Source organism: Actinia tenebrosa, unplaced genomic scaffold, assembly GCF_029948245.1.
Source record: "Actinia tenebrosa isolate PJP-AT-01 unplaced genomic scaffold, QUT_ActTen_1.0 PGA_scaffold1__47_contigs__length_23844297, whole genome shotgun sequence".
In the NCBI taxonomy this organism is placed as follows: Eukaryota; Metazoa; Cnidaria; class Anthozoa; order Actiniaria; family Actiniidae; genus Actinia; species Actinia tenebrosa.
The window spans coordinates 20219638-20241863 of NW_028292578.1; the positions used below are offsets into that span (position 1 = coordinate 20219638).

The 22226-nt window shown below is 35.7% G+C and overlaps 1 protein-coding gene across 2 annotated transcripts; it reads right to left on the reverse strand.

Moving 5' to 3' along the window:
• Positions 1–190: 190 nt before the first annotated feature.
• Positions 191–20035, reverse strand: LOC116288924 (uncharacterized). Of its 2 annotated transcripts, none has more exons than XM_089032791.1 (21): positions 19758–20035; positions 18698–18799; positions 18320–18362; positions 13256–13331; positions 13131–13175; positions 12831–12883; positions 12019–12092; positions 11393–11439; positions 10749–10836; positions 10214–10302; positions 8306–8369; positions 8060–8157; positions 7171–7465; positions 5990–6432; positions 5616–5663; positions 4681–4870; positions 3146–3785; positions 2287–2507; positions 1813–1926; positions 1392–1491; positions 191–1239 (listed from the first exon to the last, which is right to left on the reverse strand). In XM_089032791.1, the coding sequence occupies exons 1-20, from the start codon at positions 19893–19895 to the stop codon at positions 1396–1398; spliced, it is 2964 nt and encodes a 987-aa protein (XP_088888917.1). In that variant the 5' UTR covers positions 19896–20035; the 3' UTR covers positions 191–1239; positions 1392–1395. The 2 variants fall into 2 exon arrangements, with proteins under 2 accessions (XP_088888917.1, XP_088888918.1); XM_089032792.1 differs by having other exon boundaries at positions 3251–3785; positions 19758–20033.
• Positions 20036–22226: the final 2191 nt, after the last annotated feature.

The window sequence follows — 22226 nt, forward strand, 5'->3', positions numbered from 1 at the left end:
AGTATTGAAATGGGATAAATATTAAACCCAAAATGATAGGACATTAAAAAAGGGATGATGAAAGAAAAAATGGAGTGGTTTATAAATCCGTGAAATACACACATCAGTAGATACTAATCATATCGTTCTGATGGCCTCCGTTTCACGGGTTAGTGAAAATCACTCTAAAAATAGACTTGAATACTTAAACGAGTGTTAAAACTTTATTTCCTTTACTCAAAGAAGCAAACTATAAAATAACAAGACCAGATGTGGTCCGAAGTGTTTACATCCCTTAGATCATTATTACACGTATTACTAATGATTGATTAATTTCTAATGAATTACATTCTACTGTTTTAAGGTAACTGGCGTTTCGACTTTTTAAAACTTACTTAAATATTTTACTCTATTTAAAAATTGCTAAGATCTTATTGACTAAAAACCAAATAAAAGTTGTATCACAAAATAAAAACCTTGAAAAACACGAGATGACGTTCCCTAGCAACACGGTTCCTTTAGCAACCTAGCCTTGGAGTTTTGGTTTCTAGGTAACAGTAATAGCTGTGTTGCTTAGCAACGCTTCACTATTCATTTTCATGCTTCAAACTTAAACTTTTAAAAAGAGGAATGATTAAAGATTTTTCTTATGATAAAAAAATTCAAAACACTTGACTAAAAGTATTCTACTTTACGGACTAGTAGAGTGCAAACAATATATCCGTGAAATATTAGCAATACTAACTTACACTATTTTATGTTAATTCTATTGTTTTCTTTTGTCTAACTAGCACTATTTTGAACAATTCAGTAATTAGTGTTTCACGGATATGTTGTTTTTATTCTATTTAACTACAATTCAGAACATTTTTATATTAAAAGTTGAAACTCAAGACACATATTCGCTAAAACGTCACTCTCTGTCCTAGGTTATTCTCTTGTCAATCATTAACTGGGCGTGGCTTTTGGATGACTGACAGATGTGCTTAAAAATTGTCTTTTTAATGTTGGATTTGGACATTTCGCTCCAATGCGGAGCTGATCAAGTAAACCATCGCGGTACTCGTCCTTTTCACTACGATAATACATTTTTGCACAATTTTGGTGAACCAGTTTTATCTTGTGATATTAATTCAACTCCTTTCGCTAAGGATTTTATGTTTAAAAATATACTAACATATTGTGTACATCCCTCTATTTGCACTTTGCTTGGACTATGCGATACGATACATTTTGAAGAACTTGAAGATTGGAATAAACCTGCAATTGAAAATGATAGCATCAGTAATCGCAGTGGCGTGAGGGATTTCGGGGTTAAAATTCACAAGTATCCCTTCCCTCCCTCCCCCCCCCGAAAGAAGAGTGACCAAAAGGTAGTACACCAAACACACAAACGTTAAGTGATGACTTACCTGACTATGCAATGCTTTCATCACCACGTGTGATGACCACTTCTGTCACTTTGACGTTTGGATCTGCCTCTTTAGCTTGTCTAATGGCCTCTGCTATTGCCTGCAAAAGCCAATCAAATGCTTTCAATTAAAATTATCAAGCATGGGCGGGATTTAGGGGGCCACGCCCCCTCATATTAATAAGTAGTTAGTAATAATCGTTTTAGTGTAATTTTAGACATGAATATCAGAGAAAAGACGAACTTCAGGATAACAAACGCTTTTGTATTACTTTGGAAAGCTTTGGAAATCAAACTTTGGAAATCTAATAATCATCGCTCAAGCTGTGATTATCGTCTCATAATCACTGGTCGCTCGACCAATCACATTGTGCGAAACTCTATATTCAAGTCTAAAACTAAAACTAATTATAGTCACTCACACTGTCAGTGTCTGGATCTCCTGTAGCAATGACGTTACCATCTTCATCAACCAGACTAGTTTTCTCCATCAGTGTTTTCTCTACACGTTGTTGTCGAGTTGTTGTAGTGTGAGTCTGTAGAATGTAGGACAATACTCGTCAAAAGGGTTCTTAATTACACCTCTTTACCTTGGGCGACAAGTTTTCGCTGTTCAGAGCATGGTATGTATCCCTTCTCAGACTTCCCATGCGAATAAGATGAAAAAAAACCCGAAGTGGCCGTCATTTTGGTAGCCTCCTTTGCAGCCGTTAGGGTCGTCACGCAACGTTTGTGGGAAGGGAAACGTTGCGTGACGACCCTAAGAACGGCTGCAAAGGAGGCTACCATTTTGGTTGACATGACAAAAAACACCAAGACAGAATCTTTAGTGAAAGTCAACCAACAATGCGGCTATGTAGTCACATTCACCCCAAGAATAAGAAGAAAAAACATACCGTTGTGACGACTTCAGTATCAAAACTTGCGCCTTGTTGGGCCATGATCTCCTTGAGCTCCTCAGCAGTAAGGGGGCCTCCATCACCTTCAATAGTGATAGTCTTGGTGATAATTTCTGTTGGCATAGTGGTATGTCTTATCACCTGCGACTGGACGGGAGGAGTCTGGCCATTACCATCGATGGTTATTGTACGAGTGACGACAACACCGCCTTCTTGATCTACACGAGAGAGTAAGAGGAAAAGCGCTCACATTAAGTGTTGATGGGGTGTCTGAACCAACAGTGGAACAACCAGTGCAACTGGCTATAATTTGAGGTTCCCGGATCTTTGGCCTTTAGGAGAATCGAATTTTTACTGGTCTGAGTGAGAAGCCAAAAATCCGGAAATCTAGGACTGCATTGGCTGCGTTACTGTATGAAAATGGCCTATTACACAAAAAGCAGATATTATGGATGCATGCAAATGAGACAACAAGCAATGCATCGACCCAATAGCCTTTTTTGTATATGATTCTTAAACGAAAGAAATTCTCGTACGGGCTCAACTGTAATAACAGCTCTTTTCATACTGAGTCACGCGGTCAATAGACCTCTTCGGCTTGGGGTAATGTTTTCCCATTTCAGACCACATGTCATTCCCTTGTGAATAAGATTCTTTGTTTGAGCTTTATACATATTCATGTGTCTTCTCAAGTGCAACGGTTCATTCTAGGGAATGACATGTGGTCTGAAATGGGAGAACATTATGTCAGAGCCGAATAGGTCTATTGAAGTCCTTTTTAGGTAAGCATTAGGAGATGATAGCGCATGATTTGTAGGCACACATATAAGGTGTAGTAAAGATAACGTGACCTTACCTGGTGTGACAGTTCCAACAGGCTGTGCAGACCGATCACACAACACCCTCTTGGTTGTCACGCTAGGTATGTCACTAACTACGACCCTGGAAGAGTCGCTAATACCTGGTGCGCTTGATGGAGCTTCTTGTACGTTTTTCGTCTCCGTGACATTGACATTCTCATACACAGGCTGCTTGACGGGACCTCCTACACTATTGACAGTGTAGGACTGGGTCTTGACCTCTGGTGGGACTCGCTTCTGGTAAACAGGTGGTTCCCTGGAAGGTGTAATAGTAACTTTCTGGGTCTTGATCGCTGAAGGAGTATCGTCCAGATCTTTACCGTACGAGTGTCGTTTGATGTTTTCAGCCACCTGATCACTCTCACGTTGTTTTTGAGAGAATCTAGTTGGCTCCGCTTGGGGTTCTGGGGTTGCTTCCACATTTGAACCAGCTGGTGAGTAGCATCTAATGAGTTCCTCCTTGGTGATGAGCTGAACACCTTTGCGCTTTCCTCTGTCGAGACTATCACCAGCGCTTTTCCTTCGTTCCTCATCATCATCATCGTCGCCTATGCTTTGAATTGGTTTTCCGCGTGGTGGGAGGGTTGAGTGACCATGTGAGTAAGGTTTTGGTGCGGTTGCTGGTGCTGGCTTGTGCTGAAATCATAACAGGATCATTTGAAATCAAAATTGCTAAACGTACATGCATTGCCTTACAGCACGTACTCATAACATTGAAATGGTTTTCCATTATCTTCTAGTAATTTATCAAATCCCAATGCGCAATTACAGTTACTGTAAGATAGATTTTAATTAAGTGACTCTCAAGTAGCAACTAAACTGTATGCATTAGAAGGCTTCAATCAATCACCAGTGCCATTGGGCATTTTTATTTTCAATTTTAGCCAAAGGAATGTGGAAAATCGCTCTCAAACTGTTGCCAGCAATTTCACTGTTTCCAATAATCTACCAATAATATTCAGCTATTTTAAAAAAGGTTGGTGTAGGTTTTGATGCAAGCTGCATATCAAGCTTGAAATGCACTATGGGTGATGTGAATCCAATCAACAAAAGATCACATCTATAGGGAATATTCCAATACTTTCTCTGCCTTTTTCCCAAGCATATTTTCTTCTGTTCTGACATTGTTTATATAGAGGATATGGTTTTGATGCAATCTGCATATCAAGCTTGAAATGCACTATGGGTGATGTGAATCCAATCAACAAAAGATCACATCTATAGGGAATATTCCAATACTTTCTCTGCCTTTTTCCCAAGCATATTTTCTTCTGTTCTGACATTGTTTATATAGAGGATATGGTATGCAACATGCAACATGCAACATATCACATGCAACATACAACATGCAGCATGCCACAAGCAACATGCAACATACAACACGCAACACACAACATGCAGCATTCAACATACAACATGCAGCATGCCACAAGCAACACGCAACATACAACATGCAACACGCAACATACAACACGCAACATAGGACATACAATGTGCAACAATACTTTCACCACACTCTTAGTCCACTTACTGCTGGGTCGGAAAGGGGTCTGTCGTCCTTCACTCGAGCCACATGTCCCTTGTAGGAGTCTGTCTCTGCTGTCTTTGTCTTCGCTCGCTTGATTGTGTCACCAGAAGCAACAGGTGTTGCAAAACTGAACTCCAACACGTCAGCTGCACTACCTTTAGCAGGGGTGACGTTGCTCGTCTTGTAGATAATACTGATCAAATAAATGTAATTAACTATTAATTAACTGTTAATATTTTTCAATAGTGGTGGCTAAGAGTGTGCTGGCAAAATTGAGGTAATGTGTTATTGGTAATACAGAAGATCTATAGTATTGTCATTTTCTTCTTTCTATCCCCTACTTTCTTGGATCCGAGTAGTACCCATGCTTAAAACGAAGTAGCCAGGGACTGATAAATGGGTAGACAGGGAAATGCGGCACCATCAACACACTGCTGAAACACAACCTATAGGAATTTTCTAAGTTTCATAAATGGGAATCATGCATTCTGGTTTAGCTTGGGTGCAAACACTACCATACACGGCATGATGAACAAATGTTTGTACCCAAGCTAGACCATAATGCACCATGTTTTCTATGTCAGAAGAGGTTTATGAAGATGAATAGGACGTTTGCATGATGGCGTCATTTGACTCCCACTACCAAGATGCTTCACGAATTTTCTCATTTATTTATATATGTATTCCTTCATGAGAATATTAAGACAGTTGGTACTAATTAACTGAACAAAAGAAAGTTTGCAAGTGAGTCTGATAGTAGAGGTCAATGACGCCATCGTGAAAGCGTCCTATTCACTGGGTTTCTAGCAGCTAAAAAAAGTCTTTGAATCTCATCATCTGCACCAAATTCGGATCTATAAAAAATTTGTGATTAAGCAGATAAAAATTCCACACGAGACAGTAAAACAAAGCAATATATCATTAACGTGATAACTTACGTCTCAGACGGTGGCTGCCTGGCAGCATAACCAGCTTTTTCAGCATCTCTGTTGAACAGAAAATATTTGACATTCTTAGTTACATCATGATCTAACATTTGGTTTTCACCAACTTGACCAAGCAAACTTACTTAAAATGTTAACAACAGTTTTTAAGCTTAGTCATGTTTTTCCTTTTCAGACCACGTTTCATTCCCTAGAGGATCATTTCTTTGTTTAACCGTTGCTCATGAGAAAACACATGAATAATACACTACAATTCAAGCAATTAATCTTAATGCTCAATTGAATGACATGTGGTCTAAAATGGGACAACATAACACAAAAGGTTAAGAGATCTAAAAGAAAACATCAAGAAAAAATCAAATACTTACCGGATCCTCTCCAACTCTTGTCTCTTTCGTTCTCGTTCTCTTTCACGTTCTTGCTCTCTTTCACATTCTTGCTCTCTTTCCTTCTCTTTTTCTCTTCTTCGTTCCTCTTCCTCTCGCTGTTTTCTCAGCCTTTCTTCTTCCTCCTCTCTCCTCTTCTTCTCCCTCTCTTCCTCCGAATTCAGTCTTGTAACTCTCACATGTGAGCTAGGCCTTTCACCAACACCATAAGCCACTTGTGCACTGTCTACTACAGAGACGCCTTCAGCTTTGACAGCTCCTTCCTCGACAGGAGCACCGTCCTTTCCTTCCTGGCCAGGGTAGTAAACAGTGGTTGTCGTGGTGGTGGTGGTGATTTCCTGGAGACGCTCAGCCATTCTCCTTTTGTATTGCTGTCGTTCTTCCACTGTCATGGTCGCCATGAGTTCTTCTTCAGACAAGGGAGCCTGCAAAGAGACAAACAATCTCTTATAGGCCCCTTGCAGCATGTCGGAATGAAGATCAATTTGGAGGACATAACAGTAAGTTTCCAATTCTCTTGGAGATTGAAATCCTTTTTTTGTCCCCCAACTTGATCTGTTTTCTTTTTTTTTGTCACATGCAAGGGGTCGATTCATGCATCTTAATCCAGATAATTGTTTCTGATTCATCTCGACATGTAGCAGTGCATCAAGTGAAATAAGAGTAACACCAAAGTAATGAAAAATCTATACTAAGTTGCCCTGTAACATTGAGAAACAACTCTTCACAAAAGAAAGGCAGAGAGAGAGAGAGAGAAAATAACAGGAGGAATTCAGAAGTCAAAAAATAATGCAGATGCTGGAGCGACAGCAAGAATAGAGGAAGGAAGAAAGGTAAAATGTAGGTAAAAAGTAGAACACGAAGAGAACGAGAAAGAAAGGAAATGGGTAATTTGTAAGAGCGCTTGAATCCATTTCTCTTCATGTTGCGCATGAATTCGTAACATTCACCCATTTGAAATTTGGTGGAGGACAGAAAAACTGATCTGTTTCCATAATAATACATATTATACTCTTTGTAATTTCTGACAAACATTATGAAAACACTTGAACTGAGGTCCAGTAAAACTTAATTTGTTATGACTACGATACTTTGTGTGTAGTTAAAAAGAGTGTGAGGATTGTTGGTCAGACCAAGTCAAAACCATTATAGGCAAGACTTACCACTCTTTCTCCAGTCTTAGATTTCTTGTCTCTAGGACCTTCGTTGCGCTTCTCCTTTTCATTGAGCTGACGTTTCTTGGACTCCTCATCAGGTACAACAATGATTGTAGTAGTAGCAGGTTCATATCGGTCTGACCAGTTTCTGCTTGATACTCGCATAAACTGGGGTGGGTCTTGGTTGACTGAGAAACCTTCTTTGCGAAGCTGGTACAAGGTTTTGTCGCTGTAGCGGAACTTGGAGCCCTTCTTGAGAAGAGTGTCAGTCTTGCTTGGTGGAGGGTCAGGGTATGACAACCTGGAAGAAAGATATCACACATTTGAAACCTGGTTTAAAACGTAAAGGAAGGGTGAAGCACACCACTCTCAAGCTCGAACTATGTGAGCAGAGTTTTTTATTGCTTTTCTATACTGTGCTTTGAGGGCTTTTCTACGAGCTCTTCAGTTTTTCTCCCTCTGCTGAAATACTAAAATTCAATTCTGGCATTGAAATCTTAAATAAGAGCCTTTGGCTCGGGAGAACTAAGCAATCACTTCCTGTAAATGATGTAAAATATATACAGCTATTTCAAAAAAGGTTGAATACTGAATATTGCATACTGAATAGTGCATTCCAAGACCAAAGGGTATTGTGGGTCTCGTTAATTTGAAATAAAATGTAAATATACAGCAATTAACTCTCTACATGTAGTTAAGATGGAATACACTAAAAATAGAATAAATAATTATTATTAATCCTACTTTAGACAATATCACTATGACCCACAATGCCCACTACTGAGCTGGCATTGAAAGCTGGCATTGAAAGCCATGGTGGTCATGTTGGTGGTACTGAATAAGAAGGCTAATGGCACCAACATGGCAGCAATGGCATCACAATCCATATACTAACCTGAAGAAGGTGTGATGTTCAACACAGGACTTGTATAACCGTTTGGCAGCCTTTTCTGATGGCATCTTGAAGGTCATCTTTGTTGTCAGGGTGTCAAGCTACACAAAATCCAATATATGATTAGATTAATGAGGGGTAATAGGATAAGTTAGACATTCATGTGCAGGGAAAAGAGGAGAAAGAGAGGGACTTCCCTTAACTTAGGTTGGCAGTGGAGGGGTGGGTACTCTTTAGTATGATAATTACCTCTCCTGGTCTGCTCTCAATATTGAAATCCTTTCCCTTGTAAGACAGGAAATTCACTTTTTGCCTGTAATAATGAATACATGTCAGTCAAGTATGAGAAAATATTTAATGCTTAGAGAGCAGTAACCCTCAAAAACCACAGGAGAATGGACCTTTCTTATGTGACAGCTATGTTGATTGAGCAATAGATTCTACTACACACAGGGCCTCACATTCAAGTGCTTGAAAATTGAACAATAGATTCTACTACACACATGGCCTCACATTCAAGTACTTGAAAATTGAACAATAGATTCCACTACACACATGGCCTCACATTCAAGTGCTTGAAAATTGAACAATAGATTCCACTACACACATGGCCTCACATTCAAGTACTTGAAAATTGAACAATAGATTCCACTACACACATGGCCTCACATTCAAGTACTTGAAAATTGAACAATAGATTCCACTACACACAGGGCCTCACATTCAAGTGCTTGAAAATTGAACACTAGATTCCACTACACATGTGGCCTCACATTCAAGTGCTTGAAAATTGAACAATAGATTCCACTACACACATGGCCTCACATTCAAGTACTTGAAAATTGAACAATAGATTCCACTACACACTTGGCCTCACATTCAAGTACTTGAAAATTGAACAATAGATTCCACTACACACAGGGCCTCACATTCAAGTACTTGAAAATTGAACAATAGATTCCACTACACACATGGCCTCACATTCAAGTACTTGAAAATTGAACAATAGATTCCACTACACACGTGGCCTCACATTCAAGTACTTGAAAATTGAACAATAGATTCCACTACACACGTGGCCTCACATTCAAGTACTTGAAAATTGAACAATAGATTCCACTACACACAAGGCCTCACATTCAAGTACTTGAAAATTGAACAATAGATTCCACTACACACATGGCCTCACATTCAAGTACTTGAAAATTGAACAATAGATTCCACTACACACTTGGCCTCACATTCAAGTACTTGAAAATTGAACAACAGATTCCACTACACACAGGGCCTCACATTCAAGTACTTGAAAATTGAACAATAGATTCCACTACACACAGGGCCTCACATTCAAGTACTTGAAAATTGAACAATAGATTACACTACACACAGGGCCTCACATTCAAGTACTTGAAAATTGAACAATAGATTCCACTACACACATGGCCTCACATTCAAGTACATGAAAATTGAACAATAGATTCCACTACGCACAGGGCCTCACATTCAAGTACTTGAAAATTGAACAATAGATTCCACTACACACGTGGCCTCACATTCAAGTACTTGAAAATTGAACAATAGATTCCAATACACACAAGGCCTCACATTGAAGTGCTTGAAAATAAACAAAGGTTTTTATTCTCATGAGAATAAACATGGTTGCCTTGTGATTAAGATCCATTATGTTTAGTCAATGTAAGGTGCAAACTGTTGCTTCTCTTTTGCTCTACAGATCCCAGCAAGTTTATTTCACAGTACAGAGACATGGGCAAGCATTTTATATTCCTTAATTATATGATGGCTGTGGCAATGGTTTCAAGGTTGGATTTGATAAAATCTGGCTGCCCTATCACATGTCAGTGTTCATAATACTGCTTGGGCTGCCTGTTGTAAGATGACAGATCAATAAAATCCCCTTTGAGCTTGGGAATCGAATTATTTCTCATGTAAAAGGATTGTATTGCTCCTGTCATCTAACATGGCTGCCGTTACGTAATGGTACAAAACCTCTATTGGTCAAGCTGACTGGACCTAGAGGTTTTAGGCTGGACAAGCACCAGTTTTGGCCAGGCATTGCCCATTGACCACCATTATTTTTTTCTCTAGTTTCCTGTTAATTCAATACAAATGGATTCAAGAACCCAATGACTCACTTACCAAGCAAATCTATTTTGTCTGAGATCATCTTTGAAGACAAGAACACCAGCATAAGATACACCTACTAGGACTTCATCGTTATTGCCATCCTACCATATGGAGACAAAAATATCTGTTAGAGCCACTGAAAAGGGAAGGAATAGGGTGATTAGAAAACGTTGGGATTGTTTGCTTTCAAACATCAACTTACAACTAATTCTTACTTAATCTATCGGCTGCCAATAGAGGCTTTGCACCAACATGTGATGGCAGCCTTGACAGGAGGCAGGGACAATTGAATCTGGTCTAATCTAATTTACATGAGAAAGAACTTGGTTTCCCAGGGGAATAAAAATTCTGTGGTGTTGTCTCCTATCATAGCTGCCATCAAGTGATGGTGCAAAGCTTCTATTCAACAAATAAAACAGCTATTTCCATGCTCCATTCAGTAATAAAGCACCCAGGAAGTGGCATAAGCACGAAAGAAGTTTAAAGAGAAGCACAAGCACACTTCTAGACCATTGAATCCACCACTGTGAGTTAATAATGAACTTACAGTTGCTGGATGAGCATCAACGCCAAACATGGTCAGTTTTCTTGCTGCTTCCAGATACTGGGTATCACATTGTTCTGGAGTCATACCCCTGGGGGAAAAACAGAAAAATTAATCATGGTAATTGAACAAGTGGAATTTGAGTGCAGTGCAACTTGGTCTGAAATCAAATGAATGGTTTATTATAAAATTGCACAACCATGTAACGGGAGTGCAATTTGCAAATCACAAGTTTGATTTCAGACCAAAATTGCATGAAACAAAGTTCTATTTTTCTGCAATTTCATTGAAAATTTCATCAAAAGAGTGCAATTTAAAACTCAAAATGGTGCGATTTGTGATTAAATCGCACTGCTGGGAGCCAATCAGATGGTAGGAATCACCAGTGATTTCAAAATGGATGTAATTAGTAGATAAATCCCAATAAAATCATTGAAAACAGACCCCTTGCAGCATGCTGGAATGCAGCTCCATTTGGAGGACATAACAATAGGTTTCCAATTCTCAAAAGATTGCAATTCTTTTGTTTTTTCCTCTAAATTGAGCACCTTCTACATCACATGCAAGGGATCTTTTCCTGCTTTCTCACATAAAGGAAATAACAAGAAAAAGCAGTTTTTATTGTAGGTGGACTCACTGCAGCTTACCTATTTTCTCTGTGCAACTCCTTGATCTTCTCAACAAGTTCATTAGTCTGTCAAGATAAGAACAAATCAATACTCCAGTCAAACTCCAGTCAAGAAAACCTTTTTTGAAATACGATAGGAACTTGACCTTTTCAGCTGGGGTACCATGTTTTCCCCTTAATTTTCAGACCACATGTCAACATTCCCTTGAGTATAAGATTCTTCGTTGACTAGTTGTATCCATAAACATGTTTTCTCATCCGTAACCATTAAACAAAGAAATGATTCTCTAGGGAATGACATGTGGTCCAGATTGGGAAATTATTACAGTCAAGTTGTAAAGTTATATAGTATATTAACATTGTTTAGATGTGGTTAAATGAAATTTAGGTATTGTTAAAATCAAGACTGCTTGCCAGCGCTTTCATACTCAGGCCCTGTTACATGCTAGGGAATTCTGTAGTAAGTCTTGCCAATTGTGGCGATCCTTTGCTCTTGTTTTACAGAGTACACTTGTTAAATAAAAGCCAATGATTGTCTTGTTATGTCTTGTTATGTATTTCCCTTTTTGTATAATGAATGAGGGCTGTGTGTTAAAGCCCTGGCGTCTTACTGACAGTATTGTCTTCTGCAAGTTGATAACGTACCTGATTAGGACCAAAGATCATTCCTTCTAGATAATTGCCTCTGTGATCCCTAGGATCATAGTCTCCTAACTCAGCTGTTAATAGAATACAAAAACAGACATTAGGATACAAAACAGGAAAAGTCTACAGCTGAAGTGGAAACCATACATTGTCAACACTTTTTATTTATTCATGTTAAACTATTTTACGAAACAACACACTCAATTTACTGTTCACTACGACCATTTTTCTAATCATTTTTTCTAATAATTTTTTCTAATTTTTTCAATCATAATACACGGCCTGTGAACAGGTTTTAAAATTTTTTTTTGCTGATGTTAGCATTTTGCTATAGTTGTGTATTACAGACAGATAATTTTACTGCTTTCACTTGTAAAATTATCCAGCTGTAATACAAAACTAGCAGTGTAATAACCTTTATATAATTAATAAAGGAACAGCACAATCGTCATACTGTATGTTAAATTGAACTAGCTTTAAATATAATTTTGTGCTTGCAGAAAATTCACATACCCTACTGTGGAGAAAATTTGAGAAAAGTTCCCCCCACCCCTCTAGAATTTCCAATTTTCTTCCATAAACTAAGTTATAAAACCTTTTTCTTCTATTTTCATAGGCAATAACACGATTTAAACAAAATCAAATATTTTCTACAAACTGAATCCTAAATTCTGAAACATTCCAGCTTAAAATAGTCGAGCTTGTCAGACAACATAGTAATGGTCTTTGAGGAGAATCAGTAACTAATAAAATATTCAAATTCAAATTTATAATTATTATAACACAAGAACAATAATTCTTTTACTACCGACCTTGCACAATATAGGAACCAAGTAAAGCTTGTGATCCAAAGGAGCATGGCAGTCTAGATAAATAGAATAAAAATATTTAATAAGTGTGATAAAATAAAAAATTAAAAATTAAAAAAAGGTTAAAATCTCAAAATTATAATTTTGATAAAATAAAAAAGGTAAAGAAATCTCAAAATTATGATTTTGAATGATGTATTGAAGTCCAACTATGTGAAGAAACACTTTGCTAAAACTAGGTAAACATACAAATATCAAACATGCAAACTAACATACAAGGAAACACACTGAATTTCCAGTTACCTCTCACAGTTGATATCATCTCTGACTTGAAGACATAGCATGTACCTAAAACGTCAAACAAGAGATTACCAAACTGCTGGTGTCACAAACAATTTACATATTGGAAATTTATTGAACTCTGTTACCTCGTATAGTCGGACTTCAGTTGGGAAGGATACGGCTCATAGAACTTGACAGCAAGAATGAAATTTGGGGGAGAGCCTATAGACAAATCAGAATATATGATAAGCATAAATCTGATGAATCTGAATGTAGTGTGTGTTGAGTGAAAGTGAGTCAAATTGTAAATCACTTGATTCATCGACAAACTATAAAAATAATGAATTGATTTAAGGCCTAAATTGACATCACAGTCCCTACATATTGGATGTATAAACCTTGATATCTCCAAGTTGCCCCACTCAAATAATATAAAATTTTTTGCCATTCAGCTATTCACTTGAAGCACAATCAATACTGAAAATATTAAGTTACGGTCTCTATATAGGCAGTTCATAATGAACGGTCAATAGACAGACAATGATTTCATACTTTCAATATTTACAGAAATAAAACAAAAATATTGTTCATTGATGAATTAGATATTATTAAATGAAATTTAATAGCAGCAACAACACAAGAGGCTCTCAGGAATCACAAAAAAAAAAAATGTTGGAACCTCTGTAAGAAGCTGGCTTCTGATTGAATGATTTGAAAAAATAATGTTAAGAAAAAAGCCTTGAAGTGTTCAAGGCTTGAGTGTCTGCACAGTAATATTTCCATATTTCAGTGATTGTTTATTATTTATTATTATTCATTATTCTATTATTCTTGTTCATGTGCTCAAAATTAGGCTGCATTGTCGAGCTAAATCAAATATAAACTCTTTAATAAATCCTTTAATTAACCCAAATACAAAATTCAAACTTATTTTATTTCATATTTCAGGGCCGTAGCCACTGGTACAGTTGGTCTGGTTTCAACCCGACCAACTTTCGGGGGAAAAAACATAAGAAAAATAATGAAAAAATATAAGAAAAACTGAAAACCCTCGAAATCCGGACCAATCAGAAATTTGTGGTTATGGCCCTGTATTTTGTTTCTCAGTTCATAATTTACAGCATATGTCAAAACAAGACATGGCATATAGTCTAGAGATCACTATGGATAAATTAAACATCAAAACTACTAATACTAGGTCACTTCAGCACAGTAGGACACCAAATGAATGATACGATCTTAACAGACTGTTTCTCACAGACACATAAATCATTAATAATTCATTGTCTATGTCAAACATAAGTCATTATAATATCACTTGATGTCACATTCAAATTTAGATATGACATCTATGAAAATATTCAAGTAGTTAGTACTTTTCAGTGTTTTACATGAAGAAAAACTTCAAAATTTGTACTTCACTTTAAAGGCGAGTGCAATTAAAGAACTTTCAAAACATTACGAGTGTCTATTAATTCCAAATTGTACGAAGAAGATCGTGCGATTTTTTGTTTATAGGTCACTCAACAAAATTTCAGTAAGAAATGCGAAGCGAAGCCGTTCATCTTTGTCTATTTGGCGGCCGATTTTCAGTCCATCGCGCAACTGAAATGCATAAAAAAGATTAGTTCTTACGGCTTTAAAATTTTATGTGTTTTTAAGTACAAAATGATAGAAAATAATTGTTTTGACATTGTTTTGGCCGTGTTGCCATAGCGACTTAATTCGGTACTCCTACGGAGTACAATTAACGCTATAATTGTACTCCTCTCGACCAATCAGAGTCGAGTAATTTTGTTGAGTGTACTATAAATTTACTTAAAACTATCTGTCAAAGAAAATCAGAGAAAAATACTCAGAAAAATATCTGCTCCCAAATTAGATTTAGTTCAAAAATCATAATCTCAATATAAAGAATAATAACAATACAAAGTGATCAGAAGAAACAAAATATAGAAAAAATAAATAACAAAAATACATTGTATAACATATAAGAAAAAGGAAAGTACTGTTGCTAATATTTGCAATTCAAATCTTAATTCGATTTTCAGTTTAATTAGAAATTTAGTAATTAGTTTTCTCAACTTTAAATTAGGCATTAATTAAATCGCACGTGGGTTAAAAATTATTTACAAAAGGATTATGCTAAAGCCAGTGTAGTGTAATAGAGTAGTATACACTTTAAGATCCATCCTGCTGATAAACGTTGTACATTATTTTATATGTATAAACTTTGAGTAGACTATGGTACGAGAAATCTACCCCCTGGTGTGATAGCTATGACATATTTCACTTAGAGACCTGTTTTGTCTGCCCTCCTGCAGTTTGCTTATACAATAATACTTAGCGTAGCCACACAACAAGTTGTTATACTCAATATTCAAAGAGACCACCAAAAGGTAAAGGCATATTCAAAGATGTGTATAGGAGGCCTCGTTGCCTATTAGCTCATGTACAATTTGAGTTCTTGTACTATCTATTTTATCATCACATAATCAGGGGATCATGAGAATAAAACACTCTTTTATTTAATTTATGTAAATGTATTTCCAAAAACATGTTGATAGCTGCACGAATGATATAAGTTGTGGTTTTGTAAACTGAGCCAGGTATTAAACTCTGTTTTTACTCATCTTATTTATGTATTTGTCAAGATATGCTTTTCAGTCAGGTCTATAAACAAAAAATCTTTTTTGTTGTTATTAATTCTTAAAATGATTTGTTTTATTGATGAGTTTTAGTTAACTTTTGTTTGTTCATCTTTCCACGATTTTCATTATTTCGTTAGAAAAGTAAAAATTTCTAAATTAAATAATTAAAAATAAGCCTTTCTTTACTGCAAAATACTTTTAAGCCATTATTCGTTGCCTATTTATTTTTTTGTTTTTGATATAAGAAAAAGAAGTCACTGATTCAACATCTTGTGCAGTCACTAGCCTTTAGGAGGTTTTTTAACAAAGCTTTTGATACAGAATTTGATAGGAATAAAATAGTAGATGCATATGCCATCAAAATGATTTTGCAGAGCCATAGTCTTTTTAATAAACAGAAGTCTCTTCTCAGTTTTTTAAAGCTTTTTGATAAGAACCAAGATAACAAGTTGCCTGAGGTCAGTATACAGGCTTAGGCATATCAGAGTAGGATATGTAACAGACAAAACAAGAAATATGTCAAAAAATATATATATAAGAACAATTACTAAAACTATATTTAATTCATTAAATATTGACACTCTTCTTATTAAAACAATACAACAAACTAGGCAATTAACCAATGTTAATATTAATAATATGAATATTCAGACTTCTAATAATCTAAAAATTAAATATTCTACAAATCATATACATTGAAGTATGATTTGTAATAGTTCTCTATTAAGATATATTTAACAAAATAATGTAGAAAGATATTTGTTTATTCGGAAGATTGAAAATAATAATAATAATGATTGATAATAATAATAATATTTAAAATAATAATAATAATAATTGATAATAATAATAGTAATAATAATAAATAATAAAAGTTTAATAATAAAATTTTAAAATAGACCTATCCAAAATTTGCTTGACTGACCACGAAACAATGTTTTGAAGTCAAGACTGAATTTGATTCTTTGATTCTTTTATTTAACTTTTATTCCAACCTCGACTTGAAACCATTGTTTCCTGGTTAAGCAAATTTAGGAAATGTCAATTATAATATAGTCAAGTAAATCCTCGCGATCTGATTGATTGAAAAGCATGAACCTTTTGCCCATGGGTTGCACGCTCACATCAGCTTTTTTTGCTTTGGTGGAAAAAATTTTTTTTCGTATCTTTTTGCTGACAATTTATCTAGAAACGATAACTGAAAAAACTAGCAAAAGTACTCATCAATCTCCGACATTTAGTATAGATTTGTTATTTAATCAGCCTAGTAATAAAACGTCAAGATTTGCATCACTTTCAAACAGTGAGCTGGACAAGATTGTGTCAGAGTGTCACTTCAAAAAGACAAAGCAAACCACAAATTGGCTGCTTCGCGTCATGCAACTCTTACACTTTTCATTCTGCTTAGAAACCTCCCATGTACATCCATAACTCAATGGACGCACGCTACTTATGATCCATTCCTTAATTAAAAGGCTTTCGATTTAAATGAATTCCTATTATCTTAAACTGTTTCAGGAATTGCATAACATTATGATTCCACTATGAAAACCGCAAAAATTACATTTCATTTAAGATAATCATTCATTATTTTAATTTGAAATGTTATAGCTCAAGTGATAAAGTTCTGATAAATTACCTAATTATTGGACATTTACTGCACTGCACCAGATCAGAGCACTGCACCAGATCAGAATTTAATGTCACCTGAAATGGGCCAGTGCACATAATCTAAAAATATATTGGTTTCTTCAGGTAACAAACACTCTCTAATTGATCTTAATTCATAGCAACTTTAATTAGGTATGTAGTTATGATATTCTAGCTGGTGGGTAATTAAATTGAAAGCAAATGTTTATCCGGTATTTCATCATTTTTTTGTATCATTTATTTTCAATAAGTAGACAAAATAATTTACATTTTACATTTATCTTACATTTTGATAAGATGACCAGAAATGTAAAGGTTGTCTGTTGAGCGTGGATGCGATATACCACTCACATTCGACATAAGTGACCACAACACACAAATCACTCAGTTATCATTATGCCAGACATTCTGTCTAGAAAGTCCTACAAGTCAAAGGGTATTAAGGTAATTCTATACCTATGGATTTGGTTTTGTCAAGGTGAAAGGAAGGATAGTTAAGAGGAAATGGTTAGGAGGTGTTCAAAATAAAAATGGTTTACGGCTAATGTAAACATAAAGTAGAAATAAGAGGATAATTTGCATTCAATATCCTGGACGTGTGTTGACTCTAGCCTAATCTAGAATCACTTCTATTCTTATTGAATATGGAAATCCAGCTTTACTATGGATTACAAGCCAGACAGCACAAAAATAATCAGCTATGGTTGATTTGTGCGACTGTGCTGTGACAAGCATTATGATTAGCAACCAAGGGCAGCGGGATTCTGGATTGAAGTTAATTCTATCATCAATGATTAAATGTGCAAATCTAGGGTGTGGACCAGCTTTACATGGAAATTAGGTCCATTAGGCCAAAACTTATTATGTCTGGTGTCTCGTCTAGAAATTACAGGTCTGAAACAAGCTCACCTTTTAGTTGCTTTTTGATCTCCTTCCTTGGATCGAGCCAGTACTAGGAGATAAAAAAGCACCAAGTCATGAGGGAAGAGATCTGATAAATGTTATACGATATGACACTTACTGAAGCACCTACAACAACAAAGTCATGCTACACTAAACATCAAAAAACAGATACAAATTATCCCATGAAAAGTACGAGAAAAAAACTATAAAAAAATAATAAGGGAATTTCTTTGCCATCCAACTCAAAGCCAAGATTTTGTATCCCTCGATTCTTAATCTATTGATCAATTATGGCTTTCAGTTTACGGTAACCGGGAGAAAGCACAAAGCACTTGATAAGACCTGAAGCGCCTTGAACAAACCCCACTCATACAAACGTCTCACCTTTTCTTTTTTGTGGTCAAAAAGCAATCCAAAGTACTCTCTCTCTTGAATATTGAGTTGATCACAGACTCTTCGCATAAGATCTAAACCTTTGGAGTTTTTCTGTGGGTTCAAATACAAATGAAGCTCAACAGTCAAATAAGCATTTTGAACAAAAACAATCTTTAGAGCATCAAATAGGCTTATAAAAAGACCTTCAGAATGATCCTAAAGTGGGAAAAAATACACCTGTAGCCTTAATAGTTTTCCAATTATCAATATTATTCAATACATTAGGAGGAAATAAATCGTAAAAACTGTTGTCCTTTGGTCATAATGTGAATAGAAAATTTGAACAGTTGATACCCAAACAATTGTACATAAGTCTTATATTCGACGTGCACAATAGGAAGGAAAAAAACAATTTTTGAATCCATAAACAATTTTTCTTAAACTTAATTTATTATGAGGCTACTAGAAAAATGATACTGTATTAGCTTTGCTAGTCGTTCAAGAAAAGGAAAAATATAAAGCACTGCAAGCCAACGCTTAGGACAACAAACACAAAGCACGCTACAAGATACGATAGCAAATATTCAAACTATATTTTAGCTAAAGAAGATTTAATAGGAAGCTAGAACAAGAAGAATTTTGACGCCATTTCTAAACAGTTTTATTTTTCAGTTGAATGTTAGTTTTTCCGAGGCCAAATAAACGAACCGTCGTCAATCAAGCTCGCAAGGTTTTTCCAAATGTACGAGATAATGTTTTGCAAAACACAGCAGATCAAAGGCATTTTATCCAGGTATCCATCGAAGTCAGAAATATATTTCCTAGAAATTAATCGTCTAGGAAACGACAGAGAATATATCTCGCTCGTTTTTTGGAAATATTTGTTGGGATTAAGATATTCTTGCGTGACTCCAACAAGAATGGTAGAAATATTCAAAAATACTAGCTTTGCGACGAAGACTTCAGGTTTTTGCAAACGAAGGTTTCAGTCCAGATTTCCTGGGTCTTCACAAATTTCAAATCAAAAATAAAATAATTCGTAGAGCAACGAAAAACTTTCAAAACTCACCGCTAGTTCAGCCGTCAGGAAATTTTTATCCAAACACGTTATTCTACACAGTATCCGATTTTTAGGGATCTTTTTCTGAACTTCCTTCGGAGGAGGAGCATCTTTTGCTGCCTCTTTGGGTTGTTCAGGCTCTGGCATGTTGATTTTGGAGAGAAATTACTTGTCAAGACGGTCAAGAGTGTTATTTTTGAGTTGTCTTTGCACACCACACCACAGTATTTTCCAATCGACCTTGGCAAGTTTTGGTTGGCGATCGAAGCTTCGTTTCGTTCGGTTAACTTCTCCCTGACCACGTGATTAGCTCCTATTAAATCCAACCAATCAAAAACCGCTTTACAAAACCACAATTTTCTAACCCGTTCTGTGATTGGTTATTGGTAATCCCGCCAATAATAGTCTGTATATGGTAATGAGGTAAAATATGTTGGTTAGTCATGCTAATGAGGTGAGTATACTGGTGAGTAATGCATGTTGGTTTACACAGCGCACCCAGATGATGATGTCATCACACGTGGAATCCAAAAGTTTATAATATAATAATAAAGTTCCCATTAAAGAAATTTATCTTTATCTTTCTAGGTAAGTGTAATGAAATCTAGTTTTTTCTAAAAAGAGAACATGCATAAAATAAATGACTGACAAAAGGACAAAATACTCGTATTCTTTCAGTTCCGGTTTTATTATTGAAGCACGCTAGAGAGCCACGCCTATGAATCTTATTGGGGCTGAACCTTTACTGATTCGTGAGTTTTTTACGTACTTTCGACCTTTATTTACGATTGCTATATTTGGAAACTGGATCATTCCTTGGACACTGGCAGGACGTACCCTTGTGGCTGCATCAAACTTGTTTTTGTGGGTGAATGTTCGCAGATTTCATCTCAACAAATAAAAGCCCACGAGTTTTAACTTTGAAGTCAACCGAGATAAGCTAGACAAGAACCGCATGATTCTTTTTTTTTTCTTTCTTTCTGTCTTTCTTTCTTTTTCTTTTCCTGCTTTTTTTTTCTTTCGTTTGTTTGGTTTTTTGTTGTTGTTACATTGTTTTCCTTCTGTAAAAATTTTAATCCTTGTTGTAAATCATGGCTAATTGTGAATTGAATCAATGAAAGAAAATATTAGATCAATTTTATAGCAATATTCCAATAAAGGTTTGAGGAAAATCTATCTTTTTCTCGTGAATTCTTTTCCTACACGGTTCTACATAGGTGGGCTTCACAATTCCCCATAATATTATGAGTTTTATCAGAGCAACCGCAGTTCATTTGAATTCTTTAAATATATTTTTGAATTCTGTTTTCCTCTTTTATACTTTTTAACTTTTTAAAAAAAAAGTCGCCTGCTGTCAGCCTTGACAGAATAGGTCTTGCTATATACCCCCAACCTGTTCCAAATAAACTATATTATTCAAAATTTCTATATTTTTAGTATAAAACTGAGTTCATTGTTGATAAGGATCCTACTAAAATTTTTACGTTACTCAAGTTTTTTTTAAATTAGCTTAAGCGGCCTAGTTAATCATTTATGATCACAGAGTTTTTATTTTATTTTGAACCGACTGTCGTCCGGAATAATAATTTCATAACAAAATTTGTAAAGATAAACATAATATATTGAAGTGGACTACGATACTCCCGAAAAAAATCCCATGGTGATTTTGATATTTATTTTTGAGTTTATTAGATGTAAACTCCTCGTCATAAAGCTAAAGGTTTTCTCGTGATATCTACACTAATACTGACGGGCGTTGTATAAATATTGATCAAGATTGACTTTGATGCTAAAGTACAGCCTCAAACAATAATTCCTAATAAATTTATATTAACACCCTAACAAACTACAATTATTGAAGCCGACTCGATGTCTGTATTAAAGTCAATGTATGGCGTCTATCGCGCTGTGGCGGCTAGAACACTTGAACGTTATTGCGATAAAATCAAAAGTTCATTTCCGATTTCTTTTCCATTGACAAAAATCATTCAATAAAAATTTCAAGGGCTTTGAGAAGAAGCTTATTTGTTATGCTACGTTTGTGAATGGAGCTTAGTGTTTAGACAAAATAATTTTAACGAAATCACGTGAGTGCCAGCAAGACTGCACATGGCGACGTGCAGTATCGAAGGGCGTTGACAGAGGAACATCGAGTAGTCGTACTGGGGCATGCGCAGTTAAGATAAAATTTAATTTAAAAAAAGTAATACTCTATTTTTGAAATTTGTTAAATTCGTTTATTTATTCACCCGTCAGTGGATTTAAAACACTAATGAATCCAAGGCAAATCAAAATTTTATGATATAAAGAAACGCAGTTTAAGGCGACGAACACAGCCCAGTTTCACTAACAGCATGGCTGAATGAGTTCATAGTCAGTACAAGTCTTTCAAAATATACCTCTATAGACTAGCAATGTTACAAACAGGGGAAAGAGGACATGTTAAAAAGATCTCACAGTCGATGTCTTATCATGATC